Below are 26,126 nucleotides of genomic sequence, written 5' to 3' on the forward strand. Positions count from 1 at the left end.
AAGAACATGCTCTATTAATGAGTTAACCCCTCAGCCGTGAGAACCCAAACTTTTAATAAGGGACTGTCAAACAACAGCAAAAATCTTGTTTAGGATTCCTAATTCTGCTCTTCTATTCTTAGCCATCTATATTCATGTGGATATGTAATAGGGTGTTAAACACAACACAGCAAAGATACATCTCTTGACAACTAACCTTTCAAGACATCTTTTCCTCACCTGGATACACAGCACCACCATCTATTCCTCAAGAATAACAGAGTTATTCTTGATTCTTTTATTCTCTTGTATTTCATGTCCAATCTACTACCATGTTTCATAGACTACACACCTCCAAATGATAGCATGAAATCACACACTGCTCTTTTTCTTTATCATTAGCATCTGATAGGCACAAGATGCTATCTTTCATATGAATTTTGGCCAAAGCTTTCTAACAGGTCTCCTGCCTCGCCTATCACTGAGTCTCTGCTGAGTGGTGCTATAGTTTGGATCTTAAGCATTCCCCAAAGGTCTATGTGGTAAAGTCTTGGTCCCTAGTGTGGTGCTATTTGGAGGTGATAGAATCTTTAAGAGGTGGGGCCTAGAGTCAGGTCTTTCAGATCATCAGAGGAATGCCCTTGAAGGGAATTGTGGGCCCACCCCCCCCAACTCTCGCCAACCCTTTCCCCTAAATCTCTCTTTTGCTATTGGCTATAAGGTTAGTTTTTCTCTGTTACCTGCCATGATGGGCTCAAATCAAGAGGGCTAACTGATCATGGACTTAATCCTCTGAAACTATGAACCAAAATAAACCTTTTCTCTTTATAATTACCTCAAATATTTGTTATAGTGACAGAAAGCTGACTAACACATGTGGCTAGGGTAACTTTTTCCCTAATTAAGAAAGTATACACCATTGCTCAAGTGGTAGAGCACCTGCCTAGGAAGCATGAGTTCAAATTCCAGTTCCACAAAGAAAAAAAGTGTAAACACTACAGAAAAGTTGTAAATATAATAAAGAAACTTTTGGCATGGTGTAGTGGCCTGTAATTCCAGCTACTTGGAAGAGAGAGCTCAGAAGGATCATGGTTCCAGGATAGCCCAAACAGTTAATGAGAATCAACCTCAGCAAATAAACTGGGCCTGGTGGTGTGCACCTGTAATTCCAGCTATGTGGAAAGCACAGGTAGGAAAATTGTAACCCAAGGCTGAGACCTGGCAAAAAATGTGAGACCCTATCTGAAAAATAAACTACAAAAGACCTGGAGTTGTGGCTTAAGTGGTAGAGCAATCTGCCCAGGAAGCAGATGAGGCCCTTAGTTCAAACTCCTGTAACACCAAAAATAAAAATAAGAAAAAGAACAATTAAACCTCACCTATATGACACAAATGTTCTACAATGAGCTTTATCCCTAGCCCTTCCTTATTTATTTTTTTGAGATAGGGTCTCAAAAAAGGATGGCCTTGAACACAAAATCCTCCTGCCTCCCAAGTGTTGGGATTATAGCTCCTAGTGTGTAGTTTTTTTTTTAATAATAATACTCTCCTACATGATTATGATACAATTACCCAAAATCAGGAAATTAACACTGATTTTACTACCATATAATCCTAAGACCCCATTCCATTTTCTTCAATTATCCTAATTATGATTTTATAGCAAAAGTCCAGTCTAGAATCATGTACTATGTTCAGCTGTTAGGTTTATTCTAGTTGGCCTATGTATATATGTATGTATATATGTGGTACTGGGGCTCAAATCAAGGTAGGCAAGTGCTCTGCTAATGAGCTACATCCCAAACCAGTCTGTGTCCTTCTCATACGTCCCTATCATTCCTGAGAATGTCCTTGATACTTGGCACAATAAAATGCTCCAGGGTCACTATATATGTATTTTTATTGATAATCATTTCTATACCTATATATGAAAACCTGAGTTCACAGTGTTTTATTGAATTTTAGTCCAATATCAGTGTTAATTTTATTTTGCTCTTCTTCTCTATTTGTAATTCTTTACCTAACACTGAGAAACTTAGCTTCCATTTTCCTTAATATATACATATGTATATATATGTACATACATACACATATATATAGATAACCAATGTCTTCTAGGTAGCCAATCTCCCATTTCTGCTGCCAGCCCATCCCCATGCAGATCCTTACTTTAACTGCTTTGGTTCTGATTCCCCATTCTGAATCACCTTGCATGCCACCACCTCCCTCCCCAGTACTCCTTATCTTACTTGGGCACTTAAACCATGGAAAGCCTGGCTCTCTGCATGGACATCCTCTTTACCCTGCTTGGGCTCTGAGGCTTTCACCCTGAGCCACTATGGCTCCCCACTCTCACCCACTTGCTACAAATATGGATGCGTATCTAGCTGTGCCCCACGTAGTATCTTTAAGACTGGACTGTTAGGGAAGGAAGCAGACAAAGGAGAGAATGATTTTTAAAAACATACAGCAGCTGGGCCCTGGTGGCTCACATCTGTAATCCTAACTGGAACAGAGCAAGCTGGGTGCCGGAGGCTCATGCCTGTAATCCTAGCTACTCAGGAGGCAGAAATCAGGAGGATGGTGGTTTGAAGCCAGCCTGGGCAAACAGTTCTTGAGACTCTATCTTGGGAAAAAACCCATCATGAAAAGGGCTAGTAGAGAGGCTCAAGGTGTAGGCCCTAAGTCTAAGCCCTAGTACTGCAAACCAAAACCATACATCTACTGCTGAGGTTATAACTCAGAATGTGGCTGCCAGAGTGGCTCAAGTGATAAGAGCATTTGGCTAGCAAGCGTGAGGGCTTGCGTTCAAACACCAGTGCTGCCAAAAACAAAAAACAAAAAAATAACTCAGAATGCCTACACAGGCATGTGTCTTGGGTTCAATCTCCAGTACTGCCAAAGCAAAACAAAACAAACATGTAGCTTTTTCTTTAGCATTTTCAAATGGCTTCCAATCAAACTTAAAATTCAAACGACTACCCTTGGGCTTTTAAAGAAAGCCCTAACTCAGGTGCTGGTGGCTCACACCTGTAATTCTGACTTCTTGGGAGGCTGAGACTGGGGAGACTGAGATCAGGAGGATTGTGGTTCCAGACCACCTTGAGCAAACAGTTTAATCTGAACAGAAAAGATCCAATCTCAACAGAAAAGGCTAGGCATGATGGTGTGCAACTGTTATCCCAGTTATGGCAGAAAGTATACCACAGGAAAATTGCTGCTCAGGTCAGTCTGTGCAACAAGCAAGACCCTATCTCAAAAATAACCAAGCCAGGCGCTAGTAGCTCATGCCTATAATCCTAGCTACTTGGGAGGCTGAGACTGGGAAGATTGTGGTTTGAGGCCAGCCTGGACAGTTTATAACCAGAGTAAAATGGACTGGAGATATGAGCACCTGCTTTATAGGTTAGAAGGCCTGAGTTTGACCCCCAGACCCACCAAAAAAACAATAAAAAAAAAAAACCAAAAAAATAAAAAAACAATCAAACAAAAAAACCAAACAAAATCAGAGCAAAAAAGGGTTAGAGGTATATAGCTCAAGAGATAAGAGCACCTGCCTAGCAAATGGGTAATCAGTCCTGAGTTCAAACTCCAGTACCACCAAAAAAACCCAACCAACCAACCAACCAACCAAACAAGAAAAAAACCACCCTACATAGTCTGGTTACTGCCTGTTCAACCTGATTCTATAGCTCCCTCCTCCCTGTACACTATGTCCCAGACACATAGACATTCTTTTATTTCTTTGAACATGGCAAGCTCATTCCTACCCTAGGGCCTTCGTGGACTAGCTGTCTCCCCTGGGTGGAATGTTCTTATCCCAGATCAGAATACCTGTTGTTAAGACTTTTCCTGATCACTCAATCTAAGAAACTATGCAGTTTGTCTCCCATCACCTCATCTGAGCAGTTATTTTCTTATTACTTGTTTACAAGTAGGTATCTTCTTGCTTATTTATTTCTGTCCTCTAAAATCTAAGTTTTATGACAGTAGGTACCTACTTGTTTACTGCTGTATCTCTAGCTATACTGAGGAAAGTGATGACTGAGTGGCCCTCAGCACTTTTTTAAAAATCTGGGCACTATTGAAGGTTGTTTGCATCCCTTAATACTGTGACTCCACCAGTGTGAAATCCATTATTCTTACAGCCTCTTTATCCATCATTGGTATTACTACCATGGGAAGCACTTCCATTACCTGAGTCAGAGCTTGAATACTTGTGTTGATGTCACCACTGGCTACTTGGGAGATAATGAAATTGATTGTGGATGCTGTATTACTGTGCATATCATCGAAGTGTGGAGAAACTGCCCGGATCCTAGACAGCAAATCAAATGGAAAAATTTAATCTCTATTGTAAGACATCTGAATAAATTGGAATTATGCAATTCCTTACTAGATCCAGGTCTTGGTGAAAATTTTTTAAAATTTGCTATCATAGCAACTGGTTCTAGAATGCTTTAACTGCACTTTTCCACAGAGTACTCTTTTCAGATATATACTGTTACAATCATTATGAACATCTTATTCTTAAATGAACAGGTGAACTTACTTGGGTTCAGGAATAAGGACTGGTTCAAAAATGTCATCCAGTTTGTGCTGGACAAGTTCTGGCATTTCACATCGGACTGTACCATTGTCATTCTCAATCTCATCTAGATCCAGCTGGAATTCTCGACGAACCATCTGGGCTGTCTCAGGATGTCCACTCATGCTTCGGGCTTGGCTAAGGGAAGCGAAAGAGGTTCCTGAAGTAAGAGAGACTTCTTAACCGAAGGGCAAGAATAGCACTGCCAACTGACCCAAAGCTTCAAGACAGATGTTCAACTTCTGGTTTCAGCCCCCCTGAATGATTTAAATCCTTGAGTTGTAAGAAAGTGCCTTAGGCAAGAATTGGTTCACAAATAGCCTAAGAGAGCACACAAGCTTAAGCTTTATATTACTAGCCAAGTTATAAGTATTATCTCTAATTTGCTAAAGCCAACAAAGCTAGTACTTCTATTCCTAATGGGGGAGAAGATTAATTAAATTGACCCAAAGCTTTCTATTTTACTATTACTTAAAAAATATTAAGGGAAATATAGACTAGTTGGGTTTTCTTTTTTCCCACCAAACTGACGAGTGCTTAAGTTCTTCTAATCATAAGGATCATTTCATGCAGTGTTTATTACATTTTGTACTTTGAAGGAGTCACCCTTTTTAAGAATATTTACTCTTACAGGTCAGGGCCAGCAACATACCTCAAAAATAGGTATGCAAAGTTCCTAAATTTAAGTTAGTTAAAATTATACTCATGCTACAACCCAAAATAAATCTGTTTTGCTTAGGGCAGAATTTTTGAGTCTCTAAGCCAATTCTGGGTTGCATGCATTTCATTTAGCCTTATCTCAAGAACAGGAACCTGAGCACAACCAAATAAAGCATGACATTAAGTTACCATTTCTGCCAGCCACTGGACTTTTATGGAAGGCTTGAAATGTATGTCCACCCTCTACCCTGGTTATAAACTCTAAGCCAGTCGCCCTCCAGAGGGGATGAATCCATGTAAGAAGTTAGAAAGATATAAGAGCCCTGCTAATGAGAAATTAGCAGGCAGTACTTACATCCTATAAGTGCGATACATAATTCTGTCCACGGAAAAGCAGTGAAAGAAGGCACAAGACCATTTAGAAGTGGTTTGGAGACAAAGACAAAGACAATGAAGACTGGAAGATTAAACATTTGCTTGCAAGACATTTACCCAGATACTCTGTTATGCATGGTAATGATGACAAGAACTCAAAATTATATTATGGGACAAGCTCTGAGCACACAAAGCTAAGTCCATAGAGATGCTCTCAGACAACTATTTTCATCTACATACTTGAGTTTGGAGGACATGTCCTCAGCTGGTCCCTTGCGTAGCATGTTGGCATTGGAGTTTATGCCCTGTGTGCGCTGAGGTTTCTCTTCCACCTGTTTCACTGGTGCAACAGAGGGCCTCTTTGCTGACCGCTTAATCCTCTCCTCAAGCATGCTCATATCCTTTTCAGAAAGCTATAAAAAGAGATCCAATTTAACCTACTAGCACATCCATGTACTAAAATAAGAGAATTCAAACCTTATGGACAACTCAAGAATTATTCTGAGTGAAGTGGCCCACATCTGTAAACTGAGCTATGCAGGAGACTGAGGCAGGAGGATGGGAAGTTTGAGGCCAGCTTGGGTCAGAGCATGAGTATTTCCATACTGAAGATAATACAAGCTACCATACTGAAGATAATACAAGCTACCATGTTAGAAGTTTACTTTCAAACACCACATCGTTTAGTCAACTACTGCTAATACCTGCTTATAAGAGAACTTATGAGAGAAGAATATAAAAGAAAAGGCTATTAAAAATTATAATTAAAAAGTTGCCTCATCTTTGTTTTGTTACTACTAAGTAGCTTCATGGGTAAGAATCTATACTTTTGGTAATCTGTAAAGTCCTCACCTGCTTTATCTTCTTCACTATGTGGTAGTGAGGAGTTGATTAGGTAACAGAAGAAAAGTGACTTAAGCCCAGTATATACAAATGGTGCTACTACAAGGCTATTGAAGGAAAGAACTAAGGTCCAGCCACAATAGTGACTTGCTCAAAGGAAGCCAGGAGTCAGAGGCAGAACCTAAGGTGCCTGGAAAAGTGGCTCATAGCTGTGGCTCAAGACTCTTGATCTGGCAGGAACAATACCCACACTGTTCTCAAAGTAGTACATGTTAAATGAAAACCAAATGCATTAAAAATTACAGAGCAGATTGCAACACAGAATTGAAGCTCCAGACTAGCTCATATTCCTAGATTCAAAGTTAGTTCTTATTGCTAAAGCAAATTGCTATGAATAGAATGCTTTCAAAAGAAAACACGGCTAGATGCATAGCCAAGTGGCATGAGGCTATGTGTTCAAACCCTAGTACAGTACAGAGGGGGAGGGAGAAAGGGAGGGAGGAAGGAAAATATGAAGCCAGGCACTGGTGGCTCACATCTGTAACCCTAACTACTTAGTAGGCAGAAATTGCACTGCAGTTCAAGGCCAGTGCAAGCAAAAACTTCAAGAGATCCTCAACTCAACTAGAAAAAGTTGGGCATGGAAAGCACCTGTCATTCCAGCTATGGCAGGAAGTATAAGATAGGAGGATGGGGGTCCTGGTCAGCCTAAGCAAAAAAGCAAGACCTTAACTCCAAAATAACCACAGCAAAAGGGCTGGAGTTGTGGTACAAACAATAGAGAGCCTACTAGCAATTTCTAAGCCCTTAGGTCAAACTCAGTAACCACCAATAAATAAATAAATAAATAATAATAATAATAAAAGAAAATTTGATTTCCAGTCAAGTACTCCTGAAATGTTCAACAATAATCAGAGATGTCTCAAGTGTCTACCTGGATTCTAGGTAGACACGAGATGGGTTGAGTTTACTAACAAGTGGTACAATTTAGGTATAGCTAAGACTGCAGGAAACCTAACAACTAAAAAATCTTAGAATTCTTTTCACAATATGCTGACAGTGCCCAGAAAAACAACACTCACATTTCCAATCAATTTGAACACCTGATCTCCATGTACATTGTACACTGTTACAATGGTGTTGAGGGCAGCGTTGCGTACAGCATTGTCCCGGTCTCCTATGTGAATAGCTATCTCCTTTAAGGCTTTTCCTGGGGTTGGTTGGCAAACATTCATGCCATAGGATTCAACCAGACACCCCAGTTCTTCCAGGCACTCTGTTGAAGGAGAAAGGGTAGATTAATGAGGCCCAACACACATTTGGCATAGAAAGCCCTCCTTAGTAGATAGATTTTATTTGGCATGAAAGGAGGACTAAAATCTTACCTACTTTAATTATTATTATTATTATTATTGCCTTTTATCAATGAAATAAGGTTGTTACAGCAAGTTCTCCTGAAAGGGATACCTGTGAGTCAGATGGCCCCTGTGCACTTGATTTTGTCACCAGGGTGGTACTGAGTGGTGCCTGTATCACCTGACACCATGGCTCCACCAGTGTGCAACTCATCACTCTCACAGTCTAAATCAAAAGATTAGAATCAACTACACAGTCAATTTAGAAATTTTATTGCTTGCCTATAAGCTATTTTATCTAGGAGTCACCACTGCAGAGAGGCTCACATGCTCACATTGCAATTTAAACTGTTTGGGGTTAGAGGTGAATCTCAAAAGTTAAGAGCATTTGCCTAGCCACTGGCTTCTTCAAGCTTTAGCATTTACACACACACACACACACACACACACACACACACAACTGTTTGCCTCACCTGCTCTCTGCTTAGAATTTTTGGATTTGGTTCCTTCCATGATGAAAGGGAACATCTTGCTAGCCGGGTAGACAAGGCACATCCGGTTCAGGATGGCACGAACATCTTTACGAATGACATCCTTTGGTTCTCCAACCTAATCAGAAATGAAAAATAATGATTGAATGAGGGCTTTCCTGAGCATGAGAATAAGTGGTGGAGGGTACATTGATAGAATAAATGAAAATGAGCAAGTGAATAAAAGTATAGGAATTGAGATTAACTGGGCACTTAAGCAGCCTCCAAGGACAAGAACAACATACTACCTTGAGGATGAGATAGGGGATGAAGGAAGATGCTTCATTTTCAGTAAGATGATATTCCTCTTCACTTAGCAGAGTAAAGAGCAATTTTAAATATTCCAGTGCTTTCATTAGGACACTTGTATTTGTGTCAAAGAACCGTAGGGTAAGCCACTTTAAGATAAGATCCAAGCAACCAATGACACCTTCTTTTTCACTCTCCAAGTGCTTAAAACAAAACAAAACAAAATTCCCATAAATAAGACTGTATAAAGGCTTAGGTTGTATCAGGCAAGTATTTCTTAAATTTTATTGAAGCTCAGAAAGGAAATGATAAACATTATTTTGAGCCCAGGCTTGCCTTGAATTCAAAATCGTCGTACTTCAGCCTCCTAAGCACAGGATTACAGGAGAGTACTACCATACCCAGTAAAATGATAGATTTTTAAGCCTTCAACTAACACCCCCAAAATATACATTCATTAAATAAGATAGCTCTACAAACTGAAAACATGGTGTATTCCACTTCCACGTCAATGCATGCAAACTTCTGAATATTCACAGGCTCAGTATTTTAACAAGCCTGAGATATGTGCACATTTATCTATTGCAGGCTTACATCAACCATGACAGCCAGAGCTTTATTGTGATGCTGAAAATCTGAGTGAAACATCTCATCTTGTAACCATTTAGCCACACAGCTAGACATTTGAGTCTTCAGTTGTTCAATGTATTCATCCCGTGGGGTAGTAAAATTCCACTTTAGCACCTTGGAATAAAAAAAAAAAATAGAATAGTGAAAAGGGGCTGGGTATAAACTGAAATAGAGTGTCTTATGTAATACAGCTACAGGACTTTATAGGATTTTTTTTTTCCCCTGTTTTTGAGACAGGATCTTGTTATGCAGCACAGACTGGCTTGGAACTCCCAATCTTCCTGCCTCAGCCTCTTGAAGTATGCAACCATGCCTTGCTGTAGGATACTTATTTGGTGGTACTGGGGTTTGAACTCAGGACTTCGCACTTGTTAGGCAGGTGCTTACTGCTTGAGCCATGCAAGTAAAAGGATCCTTTTAAATTAAGAAGGATTAATTAAGATTAAGGAAATCTTAAAAGATTTTTGAAGGCTTGGGGAGTGGCTCAAATGGTAAAGCGCTTGCCTACCAAGTGTAAGGCCTAGAGTTCAAACTCCAGTAGTAGTAAAAAAACAAAAACAAAGAAAGGCTTTGAGCAATTCTTATTAGCAAAATCAATGCTACAATGTAGATGTACTTTTTTTTCTTTTTTTGCAGTACTAGGTTTGAACTCAGAGTTTCATGCTTACTAGGCAGGAACAATACCACTTGAGCCACTCCACCAGCCCTTTTTTGCTTTGCATATTTTCAAGAGAGGGTCTCATAAACTATTTTCCTGGGCTGGCTTTGAACTGTGATTCTCCCGATCTCTGCCTCCTGAGTAGCTAGGACTACATTCGTGAGCCATCGGTGCCCAAAAACATGAAATAATTTTGTGTCCTTGTGGTGCTTAGGGATCAAACCCAGGGCCTTATGAGTGGAATGCAAAGGCAAGTACTCTACCATTGAGCATTAAACTCACTGTCTTCCTGGGGGGAAGTGGTGGTAGTGGTGGTGGCGGTTTTGTGTGTGTGTGTGTGTGTGTGTGTGTGTGTGTGTGTGTGTGTGTGTGTGTGTGTGTGTGTGTGTTAGTTACTGGGGTTTGAACTCAGGAACTTACACTTGCTAGGCAGGAGCTTTACCACTTGAGCCACTCTACCAGCTCTAGAAACTATTTTTGATTAGCAAGATAGAACAAAAACAGAGGCAAAAACTTCTAAAGATACTTATCCTTTCCTTACCTTCAATCCTTTTTCATCTTTCATCCTCTGCTCCTTTCCATTTGGAACAACAATAAAAATAGGTCCAGATTTGTCTTCATCTTCCTTTAAGCTGGTTTTGCTTGGTACTTTCTTTCCTTGTACACTCTAAAACCAAAGTTAAAAAATTCTTATTAGCTAGGCCACTTCTCCTAAGGAATATGATATTATTGCCCAGAAACCAGAAGAAAAAAACCAGAGAAGCCTTTCTACATTACATTTCAACATGAAAGAAACAGATGAGTATCATGTAATATTTTTGTACACTTTTTCTGGAAATGTTTTTGTTGATTTTGAGACAAGGTGTTACTATGTAGCTCAGCCTAACCTCTAATTTGCAGTTCTTATTCCTCAGCCTTCTGAGTGCAGAGATTAAAGGCATGTACCACCAAGGCCAGCTAGAAATGTTTTCAATTGTATTCTTACATAAGTCTTGGTTAGTTCTTGGCCTGGCAACATATATGTAGTTGCAAAAGCTACTATTACTTCTCATTAGATTGGGTCACAGGCTATTTTTGTTTACTGGATAGTTCTTTTCTTTCTTGAAATCTCCAATACTACTTAAATTTTTCCTGCATGTTAATGTCATTTTGAATGGTATTTATACATTTTACATCATTTAGTTGAGAAAACTCTTTTATTTCTCTTCATATTGAAAATTATCTCTACCACAGCAATGTAACTATAGTCTCTTTAAATCTGCTTCTGAAGAAAGTTGCTATAAACACTTTAATACTTAGTTCACTAATAAGGTTTTAAATAATTCAGGGGCTAATGGTATAGCTCAAGTGGTAGAGTGCTTATTTATCAAGCATAAGGATGACCCTGATTTCAAACCCAACATTGCCTAAATAAATAAATAATAAATATTCAAGATTTAGAATCTTTGTAAACTGAAAAACATGGCATTAAGAACAAAATGGAAGGGGCTGGGGATGTAGTACACGCTAGCATTTGCCTAGCATGATCAAAGGTCCCAGGTTCCAACCCCAGCACAGCACAAAAAAAGAAAAAAAGAACACAGTCAAAATACTCTGAAGCACTTGTGATCAAAATAAAAATAAGCATTTGCTGAATTTTGGTTGAGGACATGAAGACGGATAGGAAGGATATAGGAAAAGGATAGTTTAGAATACAATTACTCACTTAAATTAACTCACAAAATTAAAGGACCCAAGCATAAAGAAGAAAAATGGATAACTGTTTTTTCCTTTCTTTTCTTTTGGTGAGACTGGAATTTGAACTGGAAACTGGATAATTGTAATATTTAGAAAACACTTAGAAATGCCTACTCTATGATGGAGGTATAATAATAAGTATACTGAGAAAAGTTTCTAGGGCTGGAAGGTGTGGCTCAAATGGCAGAACACTTACCTGCTCAGCAAGCATGAGGCACTGAGTTTAAACCTCAGTACCACCGAAGACAGAAAAAAGTTTCTACTCTTATATTTTTCATCAATTACATGCCATTAATGAGTTTTCTCCATTTTGATTTACTATTTACTGTGAGATTTACTACTATTTGAAAATTTCCTTTTTTAAGTATTACTCCTGAATGAATACAGTGACTAGCTCTGAGTCTTAATATAGAAACTAATAACATTTTTGATGTGACTATATTTAAATTGGAACATATGAATATATTTCTTTAAATCATGCAACTCTGAACAGGTATTGAAAGGACTGGTGGTTCTAATTCCACTAATGTGGGGACAAAAGGTATTGTCTTATAGACTAATCAGAGTATGTTCTAGTATGATGACCTCTGAACCAAACTGTTAAGAAGTTGATTGCCTTTCTTCTCTCAATTCCAAATTAGCCTAAAGTGTTCATTCTGACAGAGCTACATATATTCCTTCCTCTTTTCACTACTGTAACTCTTCCCTAGAGAAGAACCATGACAGAAACCATGAAAGCATCTCATGAGAGAGCAGGAAGTCTGTGTTCAGGGGTTTTATCAAAAATAAATGAGGGGCAGGGGATATAGAGGTACAGTGTTTGCCTTGCCTGCATTATGCCCTGGTATGATCCTCAGAACCAAATACATATAAATAAAAAAGCCAGTTTGGTGGGGCATACCTATGATCCCAGCTACTCAGGAGGGAGAGACAAGAGGATCAAGGTTTAAGGCCAGCCTGAGCAAAATTAGTGAGACCCTATTTGAAAAACAAACTGAAAAAATAAAGCAAAAGATCTGATCCCACAGCTCAAGTAGCAGAGCACTTGTCAACAAGTTTGAGGCCCTTAAATTCAATCCCCTATAAGGGTGTGTGTGTGTGTGTGAGAGAGAGAGAGAGAGAGAGAGAGAGAGAGAGAGAGTGAGTGTGTAGGGGGAATGGGACAGCAATTTGTAGAAACACTTAATTTGATATTATCAAGAGTAGTGATGTTTTGTCCCATACTTTGCTAATACAATAACAAAGTGTGTAAAATTAACATAAATATGCAGAGTTAACACACCTTTGTTTTAGAGGAAACTCCTGGAGCTTTGGCCTTTTTCAGATCAGGCTTGGCTTCTATGGTGCTGGAAACAGACTCTTCAACAGGTGCTTTGAGAAAAGCATACTATATTAGTTAAATTCAAACTAATATCATTTTATTCTAGGCATATTAAACATATAAGAAAGCCTGAAATCTTAAATGTATCACTCTATAAGGTGTTTTCAGTTGGAATTTTTTCCTAGTCTGTTTTTCTTCCCAAACTTCTCTATAAGCATAATCTTATAAAATTAACTAAGAAAATCTCCATCTCCTTTAACAACATTTAAACCAGTTTTAAAAATTATTTTCTTTGGATTGGGGGTGTGGCTCAAGTGCTAGGCAAGCAGGAGTCCTGATTCAATCCCCATTACCAGTGGTAGAGTGTGATCTCAGCATGCATAAAACCTTTGGTTCAATCCCCAGTTCTACCCCCAAAAAGAAGATTAGTAAATATTATACTGGATTATTAGATAGCCAAGTGTGGTAGCGGTACCATTTGTGATTAACTGTGATTAAGCTGGTTCAGAACTGATTGGCTACTTAACCTTGTGTAAGTCATTAACATCTTTGGATTTCCTTATCTGTTAGTAAAGTGGATTAAACTAGATGTTCCCAATTGCTCATTTAACTAGAATATCCAATAGCAGAAAAAAGTTGTTGCAACCTGAAAACCATATGGAATACTTTCAGGAGTATTTCAATGGGCTACACCAAACACCTCCTTGGACTTGGAAACCAAATTATCATTTTCATACTCTTAGTGTAGATCCTGGCATAAAACAAGTACTTGAAAAATGTTTAAGGAACTTGTGATCTAGGTTGTGAGAAAATGTAACAGAAAGATGAAAGCTAGATGTCTAAATTTTTAGAGTCCTTTGGGTTATATCCTTCCCCTTCAGCCCCCTCAAAACAGTTACCTGATGTAGGCTGGAATTTGGCTGGAGCTGATCCTCCTATTGGTTTGGATGTTGCTTTAGCAGGTGCGGCAGGCTTGGCTGGCATGTTAGCTTTGGCTTTTTCTAGCATGGCCAACACCTGATCTTTAGAAGTTGGCTAAAAAGACAATGTAAAATAAATGAAAGGTGACACAAATGATGTATTCACACTAAGTTTACTAACAAATCTGCCATCAAATAAATGATTGAGCTCCAACTTTTGAATTATCAGTGAAGTAAGGGAGGCAACACATAGAGCAAGAGAAGTAACAGATATTATGAAGTCACAATCAAGTAGCTATCATTCTAGAAGGTCATAGTTTTCATCCCTGTGGAATCAGCAGGCTCTTAGATAAATATTTCATTTTTGCTCTTACTGGGATTTCAAATTGAGTATTGAGTTTCATAGTAGGTAATGTGATCTTTTGCTTATATAAATTTATATTCAATATTTTTCTAGTGGTTTTTAACAACAGCAGCACCAAAAACAAGTACCTTTAGTTTTCCAGTAGCTTTGGCCATTTTTTCATATCCTAAATGCATCATGAAGGACGGCAAAGCATCTTGGGCCTTCTTCCGCACATCTCCATTTCGATCTTCTAGACAGGAGTAAAGATGGGGAACACAAAGGATAAGATCTGTGGGGGTGGAACGAAGGGTAGGTAGTTTCTCAGCCAGCCAGCCCAGAAGCTGCCAAAAGAAATAAAGACTAGTCACTAATTTCAAGTGGAAAATTTCTATTGTGATGTCAGGCTTAGTGATTTCATTAGTCTCAAACAATGAATAAGTTCTTTTTTCTTTTTTTCTCCCTCAGTACTAGGGATTGAGGCCAGGACCTTGAATGTGCTGGGCAAGCAGTCTAGCACTGAGGTATACCCCTAGACCCTGAGTTATTATTATTTTTGCATGGGGAACTGGGGATTGAACTCAGGTCCTCACACTTGCTAGGCAAATGAAGTGCTCTATTGCTTGAGCTGTGTTCCCACATTTTGCTGTTGTTTTTTTTACTTTGTTTTTTAGATAGGATCTTGCATTAACTTTGCCCGGGTTGGCCTTGAACCGTGATTTCTCCTGTAACTGCTTCCCAAGTAGCTAAAATTATAGGTGGGTGCCACCATGGCTGGCCCCTGAATTAGTTTTTAACTGTAATTTCCCAATATGAAATCAGTACTTTTTATTGTTCGAGAACTGTGCTGTATTTAAATCGTATATGAAATGACGACAGTCTTTAAGATTAGAAAGGGTACAGCTCATTACATCATATATTTGCAAAATAAATTATAATGCTTTAACAGTTATTAATGTATTTTAAGGACGAAAAACTTTTATTTACTACAAGTTCTAAGTAAAGACCCAAAACGTTTATTCGATCAGAAGATAATTTTTTTCTCTATACCTTTAAAATAATTGACATCTGTATTTACTTTCACATTGAAATTTTTATTAAGATAATGGCTGATTCACAAGCAATTAAAAGAACTGCAGAGAGATTCCATGTACCTTTTATCTAATCTGTTTCACAAATAACACTATAGGTGTGGCTCAAGTGGTAGAGCGCCTGCCTGTCAAGTGGGAAGTCCAGAGTTCAAACCCCAGTTCCACCAAAACAACAAGCAAAAAACCAAATAACACTTTATAAAACTATTATAGTGTCACAATCAGGATATTGCTATTGGTAGAATCCAATGATATTATTCATATTTCCCTAATTTTACTTGTATCCATTTGTGTATGACTGCATAGGTATATTTATACAATATTATTGTGTGTATGTCAAGATTCATTTGGGTTGTTTTTGAGACAGGGTCTCACTATACATATAGTTTAGGCTGGGTTCAGACTCACAATCCTCCTACTTCAGCCTCTTTAGTGCTGGGATTACAAGTGTGTGACACTATATCTGGCATAAGTCAAGAATTTTCTTCCTATTTTTTTTTTTTCTTGTGGGACTGGGGTTTCAACTCAGGGCTTCATGCTTATAAAGCAGGTGCCCCTACGACCTAAGCCACATCTCCAATCCATTTTTGGTCTGGTTATTTTGGAGATGGGGTCTTGTGAACTATTTGCCTAGGCAAAACTGGCCTAAAACTGCAATCCTCCAGATCTTAGCCTCTCAAGTAGTTAGATTACAGGTGTGAACCACTAGCCCTGGCTCATATTCTTAATACTTCTAGTCACAAGGATTCCTCATGTTGCTTTTATAACCACATCCACCACTCTCCCTGACAACAACTAACTTAATTTCCATTTCTAAAATTTTGGCATTTAAAACGTATTTTACAAATGGAATGCAATTGTTTGGAATTGTTTTTTGTCATACAGCATAATTCTCCGGAGGCTTATTTAAATTGTTGTATATACACATTTACTAAATGATATTCCACATATGGACATCCAACAGTTTAATCATTCACTCACCTGTTGAAGGATTATCTGAACTGTTTCTTGGTTTTGGCCATTATGCAGTCAAACACTCTACCCCTTATCTATAATCCCAGTTTTGGTTTATTATTAAAGAAGCTATTATGAACATTTGTATTTATGTAGATAATGAACTTTGATTTTTCTGGAATAAAATGTCCAAGAGTACAATTGCTAGTTATATAATAATTCCATGTTTAGTTTTATAAGAAAATGCCCAGCTGTTTTCTGGAGTGGCTATACAATTTTTCATTTTTAACAGCAATGAGTATTCAAGTTTCTCCACATACTTGCAGCTTTTGTTGTTATAACTATTTTTTACTTTAGCAATTCTAAATGTGTGTATCTCACTGCAGTTTTAATTTGCATTTCCCTGATGGCTAACAATGCTGAACATCTTTCAAAGGCCTATTTGCCATTTGTATATCCTCTTCAGTGAAATGTTTATGTCTTATATTTTCTAACTAGGTTTTTTTTTCCTTTTTAAATATTTAGTTTTGAGAATTCTTTACATATTCTAGATATTAGTCCTTTATTGGATACAGAGTTGCAAATATGATTCTCACTCTGTAGTCTTTTCATCTTTGTCATGTGGTCTACTGCAGAATAAAAGATTTATTTATTTTACAGTGTTGGTGATCAAAGTGTGTTGGTTTTGTATTTTCTAATCATGGTGATCTTGCTGATTAGTTCTAGGAGATTAGCTATGGGTTTATTATTATAGACAGTCATGTTATCTGCAACTAGCCATGGTTTTATTTACTTATTATTTTACTTATTATTATTATTTACTTATTATTTCCCAATCTGTATGACTTTTTTCTTTTTTTGCCTTATTGCAGTGACTAGAACTTCTTGTACCATGTTAAATAATAGTAGACATCTTTGTCTTATTCCTGATTTTAGAAAGTATTCAATCTTCTACCACTAACTATGATGTGACCCGTAGAGGTTTGTTTGCAGATGCTTTTTAGGAAGTCGAGTAAATTCTCTATTACTAACTTGCTGAGTTTTTATCAGGACATAGTGTTGGACTTTGTCAAATCCTTTTTTTTTTGGCTTAGGATTATATGATTTCTCTTCTTTATCCTGTTGGCATGATAGATTGCACTGATGGATTTTTTAAATGCTGAATTCTATTTTTATGTTCAATTAAAACCACACATTTTGCCATCTGTCTGGAAGTGAGGGGGAAATTAAGGAGTTGGGGGTGTGGGATGGGGAGCAGGGGGGAGAGGTGGCCCAAACAATGTATACACGTATGAATAAATATAAAAACAATTAAAAAAAAAAGATTTCAAGAAAAGAGAAAATTCCACAAAAAAGTCTGTCCTTCAAAGAGTTTCACCGTTAAAGAAGTACATGAATAGAAAAAAGTAAAGTGGCTCATACACACAAAAGCTTCAGCAGTTTGGCTTCTTTTTTTTTTTAAACTTTTTTGTTTTTTGAGATAGGGTCTCACTAAGGTAGCCTAAGCTGGCTTTACCTCCCAAGTGCTGGGATTCCAGGTGTGAACCTCCACATCTGGCTTCCCTTTTATTTACTTTTATAATTAAATTTATTTTAGCCATAAATGTATATTTATTAGGGAGGCCCTGATGCCTAAAAAAGGTAAAAAACATGAGTAAAACCCATGATTGGTTTATGGTACTAACCTCTTGCCTCAAGAAAGGATTTTCCTTTTTGAGTTCTTCAGAAAGATCTTCTCCCTCCAGCCATTCCTTCATGCCAGTCTGTTCTGCCCACGCATTCACAGTTGCTAGGGCAGCAGCTCGAACATTATTCTGAATAGAGAAAAGAATTGGCAAAAATAACACTGAGTATTATTTGGAGGTAAAGGGTGAAAAGTTTGTTACTTTATGAATGTGAACAATGGAGGTTTCTCTAAGGTACACATGAACATACATGGAACCATCTTCTTTGAAACACAAGTTCTGTGGTTGAACTAAAAACTCTAAAGGAAAGTAGAAATATAAAACTTTAAATTGAAAAAAATCCTAAATTCAATTAATTATCTGAGCATAAAATACTATGTAAGAGAAATAAGCTAAATTTTTGCTTTCTGAGTCTCTGACTCATGACTACCTGCTGTAGAACAGACTTCTAAATGTTAGAAATTTAAAATGGTTAATACTGAAATTGATAACAACTTGAACATTTAAATTGTTTATGAATATGAATTCATGGAATGGGAAAGACTTATCAATATGAAAAGTATTAAAATAACCCAATAGAAGTAGAAACCTTAAAATACAGTGTTGGTCCTGCAACTCTTAATGACTTCTAAGACTGTGAAATTACAACTATCTTACTGAACTACTAAAAAATAACTTGAGATCTCCAAATTCACATGCTTATTCACTATATAATCATAAATACCATTTATTGAGAACATACCATATGAAACAGACACAGATACAATATACTTTATATACAGACTCAATTTTATAAGAAATAAATTTCAAAGATACAGAAACCAAACCTCAGAGAACATAACTGTCTAAGGATAATAAAGTTAATCAGTGATATATCTCATCCCCTTAACACTGCTTAGAAGGAAAACATGTTTATTATTTTTCTTCTAATATTCTCATCTTTATAAACCTTTTTTTGGGGGGAATGAAGGATACTGGAGATTGAACCTAAGGCATCTCTCACGCTAGACAAATACTCTGTCACTTGAGCCACACCCCTAGCCTTGTATGTGTATATGTGTTTTCTTGGTGGTGCTGGGCTTTGAAGTCAGGGCCTCACAGTTACTAGGCAAGCACTCTACCACAAGAGCCATTCCACCAGCCCTTGAATGTGTTATTTTTGGTGGTTATTTAGTTTGAACTTAGGATCTTGTGCTTGTTTAGGTGTCCTACCACTTGAGCTCTTGGTAATTTTGCCTAGGCTGACCTCAAGCTTCCAATCCTTCTACATAGTTAGGATTGGGCGTAATTCATTTTCACAAACTTTTAATAATTTACATGAAATGTAGAAAAGAGAACTATCCTTAGGCTAAGAATGTGGCTGGCCTATTCCAGAACGGAGCTGTGGCAGAAAGATTAGGTTTACCTTGCTATCTCCAAGGACTGTGATGACAGGGATGCCCAAGTTCTTTACATGTTGCTTGATGTTTGGGCCCATGGCTACTGCCAATTGCTGAAGAATATTCAATGTCTGCTGCACCTGAGGAAAAAGCCAACATTTTATGTTCATAAGCAAGTTGTGCTCAAAGTTTAACAAGAAAACTGCAATACAGTTAATATAGCAGTTAATATAGAAGACTTCTGGTCCACTTTCAAGACAGGGAAATCACCCTGTTGTGACACTGTTCTAATTAGCTTATCATCAATTCATAGTTCACAGGTTATAATAGTTTTTTTTTTTTTTTTTTTGCAGTGCAAGACTTCTCACTTGCTAGGCAGTCAGGCATTCTACTGCTTGAGCAATATCTCTAGTCTTTTTCTTCTCTGGTTATTTTGGAGACAGGATCTTGCTGTTTGCCTGGACTTTAATTCTCCTATTTTAGGTTTCCTGCTGAAGCAGAGATAAGAGGCACATGTCACCGAGTCCAGCTATTGGTTAAAATGGGGTCTTGTGAACTTTTTGCCTGGGCTGGCCTTGAACCATGATCCTTCCCATCTCAGTATCCCAGTAGCTAGAATTACAGGTGTGAGTCACCAGTGCCAGGCAACTTTACAATTTTAAAGTAAGATAAAACCTTAGTTTAAGAAAACCCTAATATAAAAATCCAAATTTCAATACTAGACATTAAGCCTCTTTATGTATATTAAATAGTTTCATACAAAATCATTCAAAGATATATAATATTGGATTCCTATAAAAAGCAAATTCTTAAACTTATGAAAATTTGACTAATAAACCTGCCTATCTTGAGACACACTTAAGAAATGAAAGGAATTTACTTCTAAAGTGATTACTTACATTTTGCTAGAGATGTCTGCATTGAAAAGGATTCTCCTATGGGGGGCAGGTAGAAAAGACACATATTCTACGTACCAAGATTTTATTTGAATCATTGAGTCGACCCTTCAAGGCAGTTGGGAGTTCACCTATATTTGGTTGGATAAATTTTGCTTCATTGATAATGGCTGTCACTTCATCTAGGCCTTCTTTTCTGATCTTCCAATTCTTGTCACCAATCTTAGATACCAATTCTGAAGTAATTTTATCACTGAAAAATAGAAGATTTAACTTTCATTCAAAACTCTTAAAAGAATGTATCACAGAAATTTCCTTTACTGAATTCAAAAAGAAGGCAATGTTAAAATTTAGTATAACAGGAGCTGGCAGAGTGGCTCAAATGATAGAGCACCTGCCTAGCAAGTGTGAAGTTCTGAGTTCAAACCCACCCCCCCCCAAAAAAAAAAAAACCCAAAACAACAACAAAAAACTAGTAGAATTTACTACAATGATAAACCACTTCACAGAGTGAAACCTACCTGATCTCTGTCCTTGGCAAAAGATCAACAACATCATTGCCTCCATCATCTGGTTCGTCTCCATCTTCTCCTTCATCTGTACCACTTGTGCTATGCTTAGAAATTCCTCTGGTTGGAGCTGGTGGCTTCTGTCCTTGCATCTACACATACATCAATGAGACTAATGAACTTGAAGAATATGAGAGCAAACAGATTAAAGAAGTTACCTAAGTCAAACTTTCTCATTCCTTCACAATACTCATTTGCACAGCAGTATTTTAATAGCTATTTTAAGTCCTACTGAGATTCTAATTTTGAGACTACATTGTCAAAGTTATATTTATACAAATCTTTTTGAATCTTCTCAACTTCTCATTCATAGTTATCTTTTTTTTTTTTCCCCCTCCAGTACTGGGGTTTGAACTCAAGGCCTACACCTTGAGCCACTCCACCAGCCCTTTTTAGTGATGGGTTTTTTCAAGAAAGGGTCTTGAGAACTATTTGCCCAGGCTGGCCTTGAACCTCACTCCTTCTGATCTCTGCCTCCTGAGTAGCTAGGATCACAGGTGCCTGGCTCACAGTTATCTTTTGACTTGTATGTCTAAGGCAGTAAAGGCAAATCTGCTAACACTAAAAAATTTCAGTTAGAAAGCTATTCAAGAAAGGTCAATGCATTTATTTCAATTAATTTATTTTGTGGGTTTGAACTTGGGGCTTTGTGCTTGCAAAGCAGAAGACTACCACTTGAGTCATACCTCCTTATATTAAATTATTTTAAAAATACAGTTAATGTACTTTTAAAATGGGTAATACACTCATAATGTTTGAAATTCCTAAGGTACAGAAGAATATAAAGAGGAAAATTTCTCATCCTACACCATGGTTAGTTATGCAGTTGTCCTCCTCAAAAAGCCATCAATTTCTTATGTACTCTCATAGGAACATGTTATGTGTCCCAGAGACACATAAAAAACCAAATACATACATATTCTTTATTTTCTTTTCATGAGGCCCCACTTTCACAGCCTAGATTCATACTGAAAATCAAGATCAAGTGACTTTTTGCCCCTCTGCTCCATGGGAGGGTTCTGTTGTTCCTGAGCTCACCTTAGCATACATCTTCTTTTTTCAAAGGTTTCAAAAATTTAGTCTTAATTAATAGGAGATTCTCAGGCCCATCAATGGATTTTACCCTTTGTGGAATGAACCTTTACCTTTTCAAATTCTGCATCTATCTGGGATAGGAGGGCAGGTTTCTCATCCTCAAAGAACATTCGCAAAGTAGGACCAACAAATAAATACATTACACCTAGCAGGGTAATAGCAGAAGTCCTCACAGCCTGCCAGAGAGAACAAAAAAGAACTTCCTAAATCAGACAGGAACCACAAAGATAGTTGTAATGCTTGTATCTGTGCTGGAATGTACTCACTGGGTTTGTTGCAGCAAGAGCAGTCTTCACATTGCTAATGAAGGCTTTGACATTCAACCTAGAAGAAAAAATATTTACAACTGAAAGCAAATGAAGCCTTTAAAATATACAATAGAGACTATAAAGCCAGACTTTAGCACTGGCTCCTGAGGGAGGAGTTCTCAACTATTCACTTTCTATACTCACTTCTATACTCTGAACAATTCTATTTTGTTTAATATTTCTAAATCCAATTTTGAACCCTGTCCTGTAGTCAGATTCACATACTCATCTTGCGTTTGTGACATTTCCCTTTCTATATCTAGCTGACATCCTCCAACCAAGACTCCTGATCATTCATACCACAACCTCAAAACCTGTTACTCCCACAGTCTTCTGCAGCTCAGAAAACAGCCACATTATTCTTCTAGCTGCTCGGGCTACCCCTGACTCTTCGGTCATCCCTGACTTGTTCCTCCCTTATGCTCGATATTCTATTTAATTCTGCTTTCAAAATACAAAATATATTTTGCGTCATAACACTTCTACCTATGTACTTCCACTCCAATCTATGTACAAATCACTACAATTTCTTGACAGCAATATTTCAATAGTCTACTAATTAGTCTCCCTGTCTTTGACTATCTGTTCTGATTATAGTAAGAATGATCCTCTTACTCTTTTGCTCATACACCCTACCCCTTATTTTTGTAGTGTTGGGGATTAATTGAACCCAGGGTCTCATACATGCTAGGCAAGTGCTCCACCACTGAGCTACATACCCAGCCCTGCTCAGAAACTTTTAATGTTTTCCCAACTTATTCAAAATGGTAAGGCCATGGATGACCTAGTCCCATTCTTTTCCAATCTTATTTCCTACCACTCCTGACCTGCTTACTCATTTTACTCCAGCTACTTTCTAAGGAGCATACACTACTTGCTATATGTCATGTCACATATGCCCTACCATGAGAAGCATGGGCAGTTACATTTGCTGTTCCTTGGTCTAGCTTTTCCAAGATTAATGCTCCATCATGGTCTGGTCTCTGCTAAAATGTCATTCTTTTCAAGAAGGACTGTTAGACTACTCTATAGTCAACACTGTCCCAACTATAAAGTGATTTGACCTAATCCCTTATCCTGCTGTATTTTTATTCCATTGCTTCTTTCAACTCTTCATTTTATATATACACACACATGCATCTCATTTAACTTTTTACTACTGGTAGTCTCCCTTACTTAACGTAAGGCCTAAAATAGCAAGAATTTAATTTTGTCCATAATATATTCCAAGGACTTGGAAGAAATATTTAGAACAGTGTGATCAATATATAGATGAATAAGATCATGTATAAGTAAAAAAGAATATTCACTTTTATGTGACATGCCACAGAGTAGTTTTACATCACAGAAGGTATAGTTGGGCTAGAAGTACATTGCTCAGTGAGAGAGTACTTGTGGAGTATGTGTGAGGCCCTGCTTTGATCCCTAGCTCAAAAAAAAAAAAAAAAAAAAAGGAGAAAGAAAGAAAAAAGAATGTATAGTTCAGAAGGAATAACAATACCCCAAAGTATGGGAGAACTCCAAAGATACTGACATCATAAGCAGTCTTTGCTTGAATAACTTCTACAGTAGTGATTCTTAATCATTAAAATTCAGTTTTCTAAATTGAGATGTGCAGCAAAGCATAGAGAAAGGCAATATAGTATAGCAGATGGAGCATTTTCTTGAAACCAGAATGCCTGGATTCAGATCTTGACTTTGCCACTTTCCTAGCTATGAGGTGGGAAGATAACATAAGGTTTCTTTCTCTTTTTTTTCATAATACTTGGGATTGAATCCAGGGTTTTGTACATGCTAAGCCAGTGCTCTACCACTTTTGTTTGTATTTCACTTCACCTGGTTGGCCTGGAACGTGTGATCCTCTTATCTCTGTTTCCCAAGTAGATGGGATCAGAGTTATGTACTACCATGCAGGGTATAACTTAAGTTTTCAGTGATATGTTCCTTTATCTATAAATCAAAGATAACACAACAATGTAGATGGTTTTTAGGAGGATCAAATAAAATGAATAATCTGAAAGGCACTTTAAAAAGCGCCTGGATTTGGAGCACCTGTGAGGCTGTGGCAGGAGGATCAACTTGAGCTCCAGAGTTCAAGACTAGCCTGGGAATACAGTCAACTTGTGTTCTATATACAAACGAGTTTAGAAACTAGGTTAAACAAAGTCAAACAAGTTCTTTCATTACAGGATTTCTGAAAGTACTTAATTCACCTGAGTGCTCTCAGGTCTCTCAACAAATGTGATTGTATAGTAATTTCCAAATGTATTTGAATAGAAATCCTTAGAATTGCTTTCTGTGAGACAACTACTAAAACATTAGAAAAAAATAAATTAGAGAAATCTTTTAGTGGATATCAAAATGTAGGACAATAAGCCAATGAAGACCTTTGAGAACCAAGGTGGCTTTCTTATGTATAATTTGGCCACCCAACTGTAGCTCTTCAGAAATAAGCAGAGATAACAATAAAAAATATAATCACCAGTTAGAGACTGCCAAACATTTTAATAATCTTCCATTTGCTTTCTTTCTGACTTACCCAGCAATACTAAATTCTTTTATTGCATTTGATAGCCAATTCAGAGTTTCTGATTGATTCTTGGGATTCTTCTGTGAGAAAGCAATTGACATAACCTGGAGCAATGGAAAAACAACATCAAGTATACATTTTCTCTCACATTTCTTTAAGCACAGTTTCTGATGCTAAAACAACTATACGAAGGGCTTAGGAACAAAAGATTTTACCTACACAAGATAATGACGAAAGTGACAGTGGTATTAAAAGCTACTGTTAACAACTTTTTATTAGTAATTGTTTGGATCATAATGTCTTCAGAGAAATTACTAGCATCTTTCATAGAATATTCTTGAGGAGGATAAAATTTCATTACTAGGCAATAGTGTATTAGTAAAGGTAAAAATAAACATGTATCAAAAAAACTGTTTTATTGCTGGGTGCCAGTGGCTCACACCTGTAATTCTAGCTACTCAGGAGGCAGAGATCAGGAGGATTGTGATTCAACGCCAGCCTGGGCAAATAGTTTGAGAGACCCTATCCTGAAAAAAACCCATCACAAAGGACTGGTGGAGTGGCTTAAGGTATAGGCCCTGAGTTCAAACCCTAGTACCATGGGGAAGCTTTACTTCCTAGGAGTGAAGGTGTGGGGGGGATAAAGGAGAATGATGGAAGAGGTGAATTCAACTATGATATATTGTAAGAACTTTTGTACATGTCACAATGTACTCCCAGTACAATAATTTAAAAAAAAAACAACAAAAACCTATTTTACTTAAGAAAGTTGAATTGTAAATTTAAATTTGGGCTGGGTGACAGTGGCTCATGCCTGGAATCCTAGCTACTCAGGAGGCAGAGATAAGGAGGATCGCAGTTTGAAGCTACCTTGGCAAACAGTTCTCAAGATCGATCTTGTAAAAAAAAAAAAAAAAAATCACAAAAAAGGGCTGGTGGGGTAGCTCAAGGTGTAGGTCCTGAGTTTAAGCCCCAGTCTCCCCCCGTCAAAAAAAAAAAGGGAAAAAAACTAGGACAACCTAGGGAGAAAGCTCTGTGACACTAACCTGCTCAGCTGTCCACGGCAACATACAAGCTTCAGCTATTGCTGTTATAGCCTCCTTTGCATTGTTCCCACATTTCACATCTCCGATCTTGTCTACGAGGCCATCTAATACAACCTGAGCTGAAGTTTTGGAAAAATTTCCCTTCTGGGCAATCAAAGCAACTATGTGAAGCTTCATCTGCATCACCTGAATAAGAATTGTCATAAAATTATGACTAAATCAAAGAGGTTTATTTATTTATTCATATAGCAGCCTGAAGATGTTACACCAGTAAGGTCAACAAATACAACCAAACTAAAATAAAAGATTTAAACCAAGAAGCAAAGTAATTTTTATCCTTTAATTGTTATACATTAAAGCAGCTAAATGACATAGGGAAGATAGG

The 26,126-nt window shown here is 37.5% G+C and overlaps 1 protein-coding gene and 1 non-coding gene across 9 annotated transcripts in view; both read right to left on the minus strand.

The window, feature by feature from the left end:
* Positions 1-26,126, minus strand: part of Ckap5 (cytoskeleton associated protein 5) — a 106,247-nt gene that overhangs the window by 17,713 nt on the left and 62,408 nt on the right. For all 8 annotated transcript variants that reach the window (XM_020156430.2, XM_020156433.2, XM_074044739.1 and 5 more), the window contains 19 exons: positions 25,742-25,927; positions 24,705-24,799; positions 22,124-22,181; positions 21,908-22,033; positions 20,715-20,854; positions 20,272-20,446; positions 19,324-19,437; positions 17,919-18,047; positions 14,338-14,532; positions 13,825-13,960; positions 12,887-12,975; positions 10,409-10,534; positions 9,174-9,323; positions 8,579-8,782; positions 8,274-8,409; positions 7,528-7,721; positions 5,843-6,015; positions 4,532-4,705; positions 4,177-4,297 (listed from right to left, as the gene is read on the minus strand). In XM_020156430.2, the coding sequence (XP_020012019.2) occupies positions 4,177-4,297; positions 4,532-4,705; positions 5,843-6,015; positions 7,528-7,721; positions 8,274-8,409; positions 8,579-8,782; positions 9,174-9,323; positions 10,409-10,534; positions 12,887-12,975; positions 13,825-13,960; positions 14,338-14,532; positions 17,919-18,047; positions 19,324-19,437; positions 20,272-20,446; positions 20,715-20,854; positions 21,908-22,033; positions 22,124-22,181; positions 24,705-24,799; positions 25,742-25,927 (2,721 nt within the window). The remainder of the gene's footprint in view (positions 1-4,176; positions 4,298-4,531; positions 4,706-5,842; positions 6,016-7,527; positions 7,722-8,273; positions 8,410-8,578; positions 8,783-9,173; positions 9,324-10,408; positions 10,535-12,886; positions 12,976-13,824; positions 13,961-14,337; positions 14,533-17,918; positions 18,048-19,323; positions 19,438-20,271; positions 20,447-20,714; positions 20,855-21,907; positions 22,034-22,123; positions 22,182-24,704; positions 24,800-25,741; positions 25,928-26,126) is intronic.
* LOC141416749 (small nucleolar RNA SNORD67) lies at positions 7,914-8,024 on the minus strand. The gene has a single exon (XR_012441338.1). It is a non-coding gene; the product is annotated as a small nucleolar RNA SNORD67 (small nucleolar RNA).

The sequence above is a fragment of the Castor canadensis genome, chromosome 1, assembly GCF_047511655.1.
Source record: "Castor canadensis chromosome 1, mCasCan1.hap1v2, whole genome shotgun sequence".
In the NCBI taxonomy this organism is placed as follows: domain Eukaryota; kingdom Metazoa; phylum Chordata; class Mammalia; order Rodentia; family Castoridae; genus Castor; species Castor canadensis.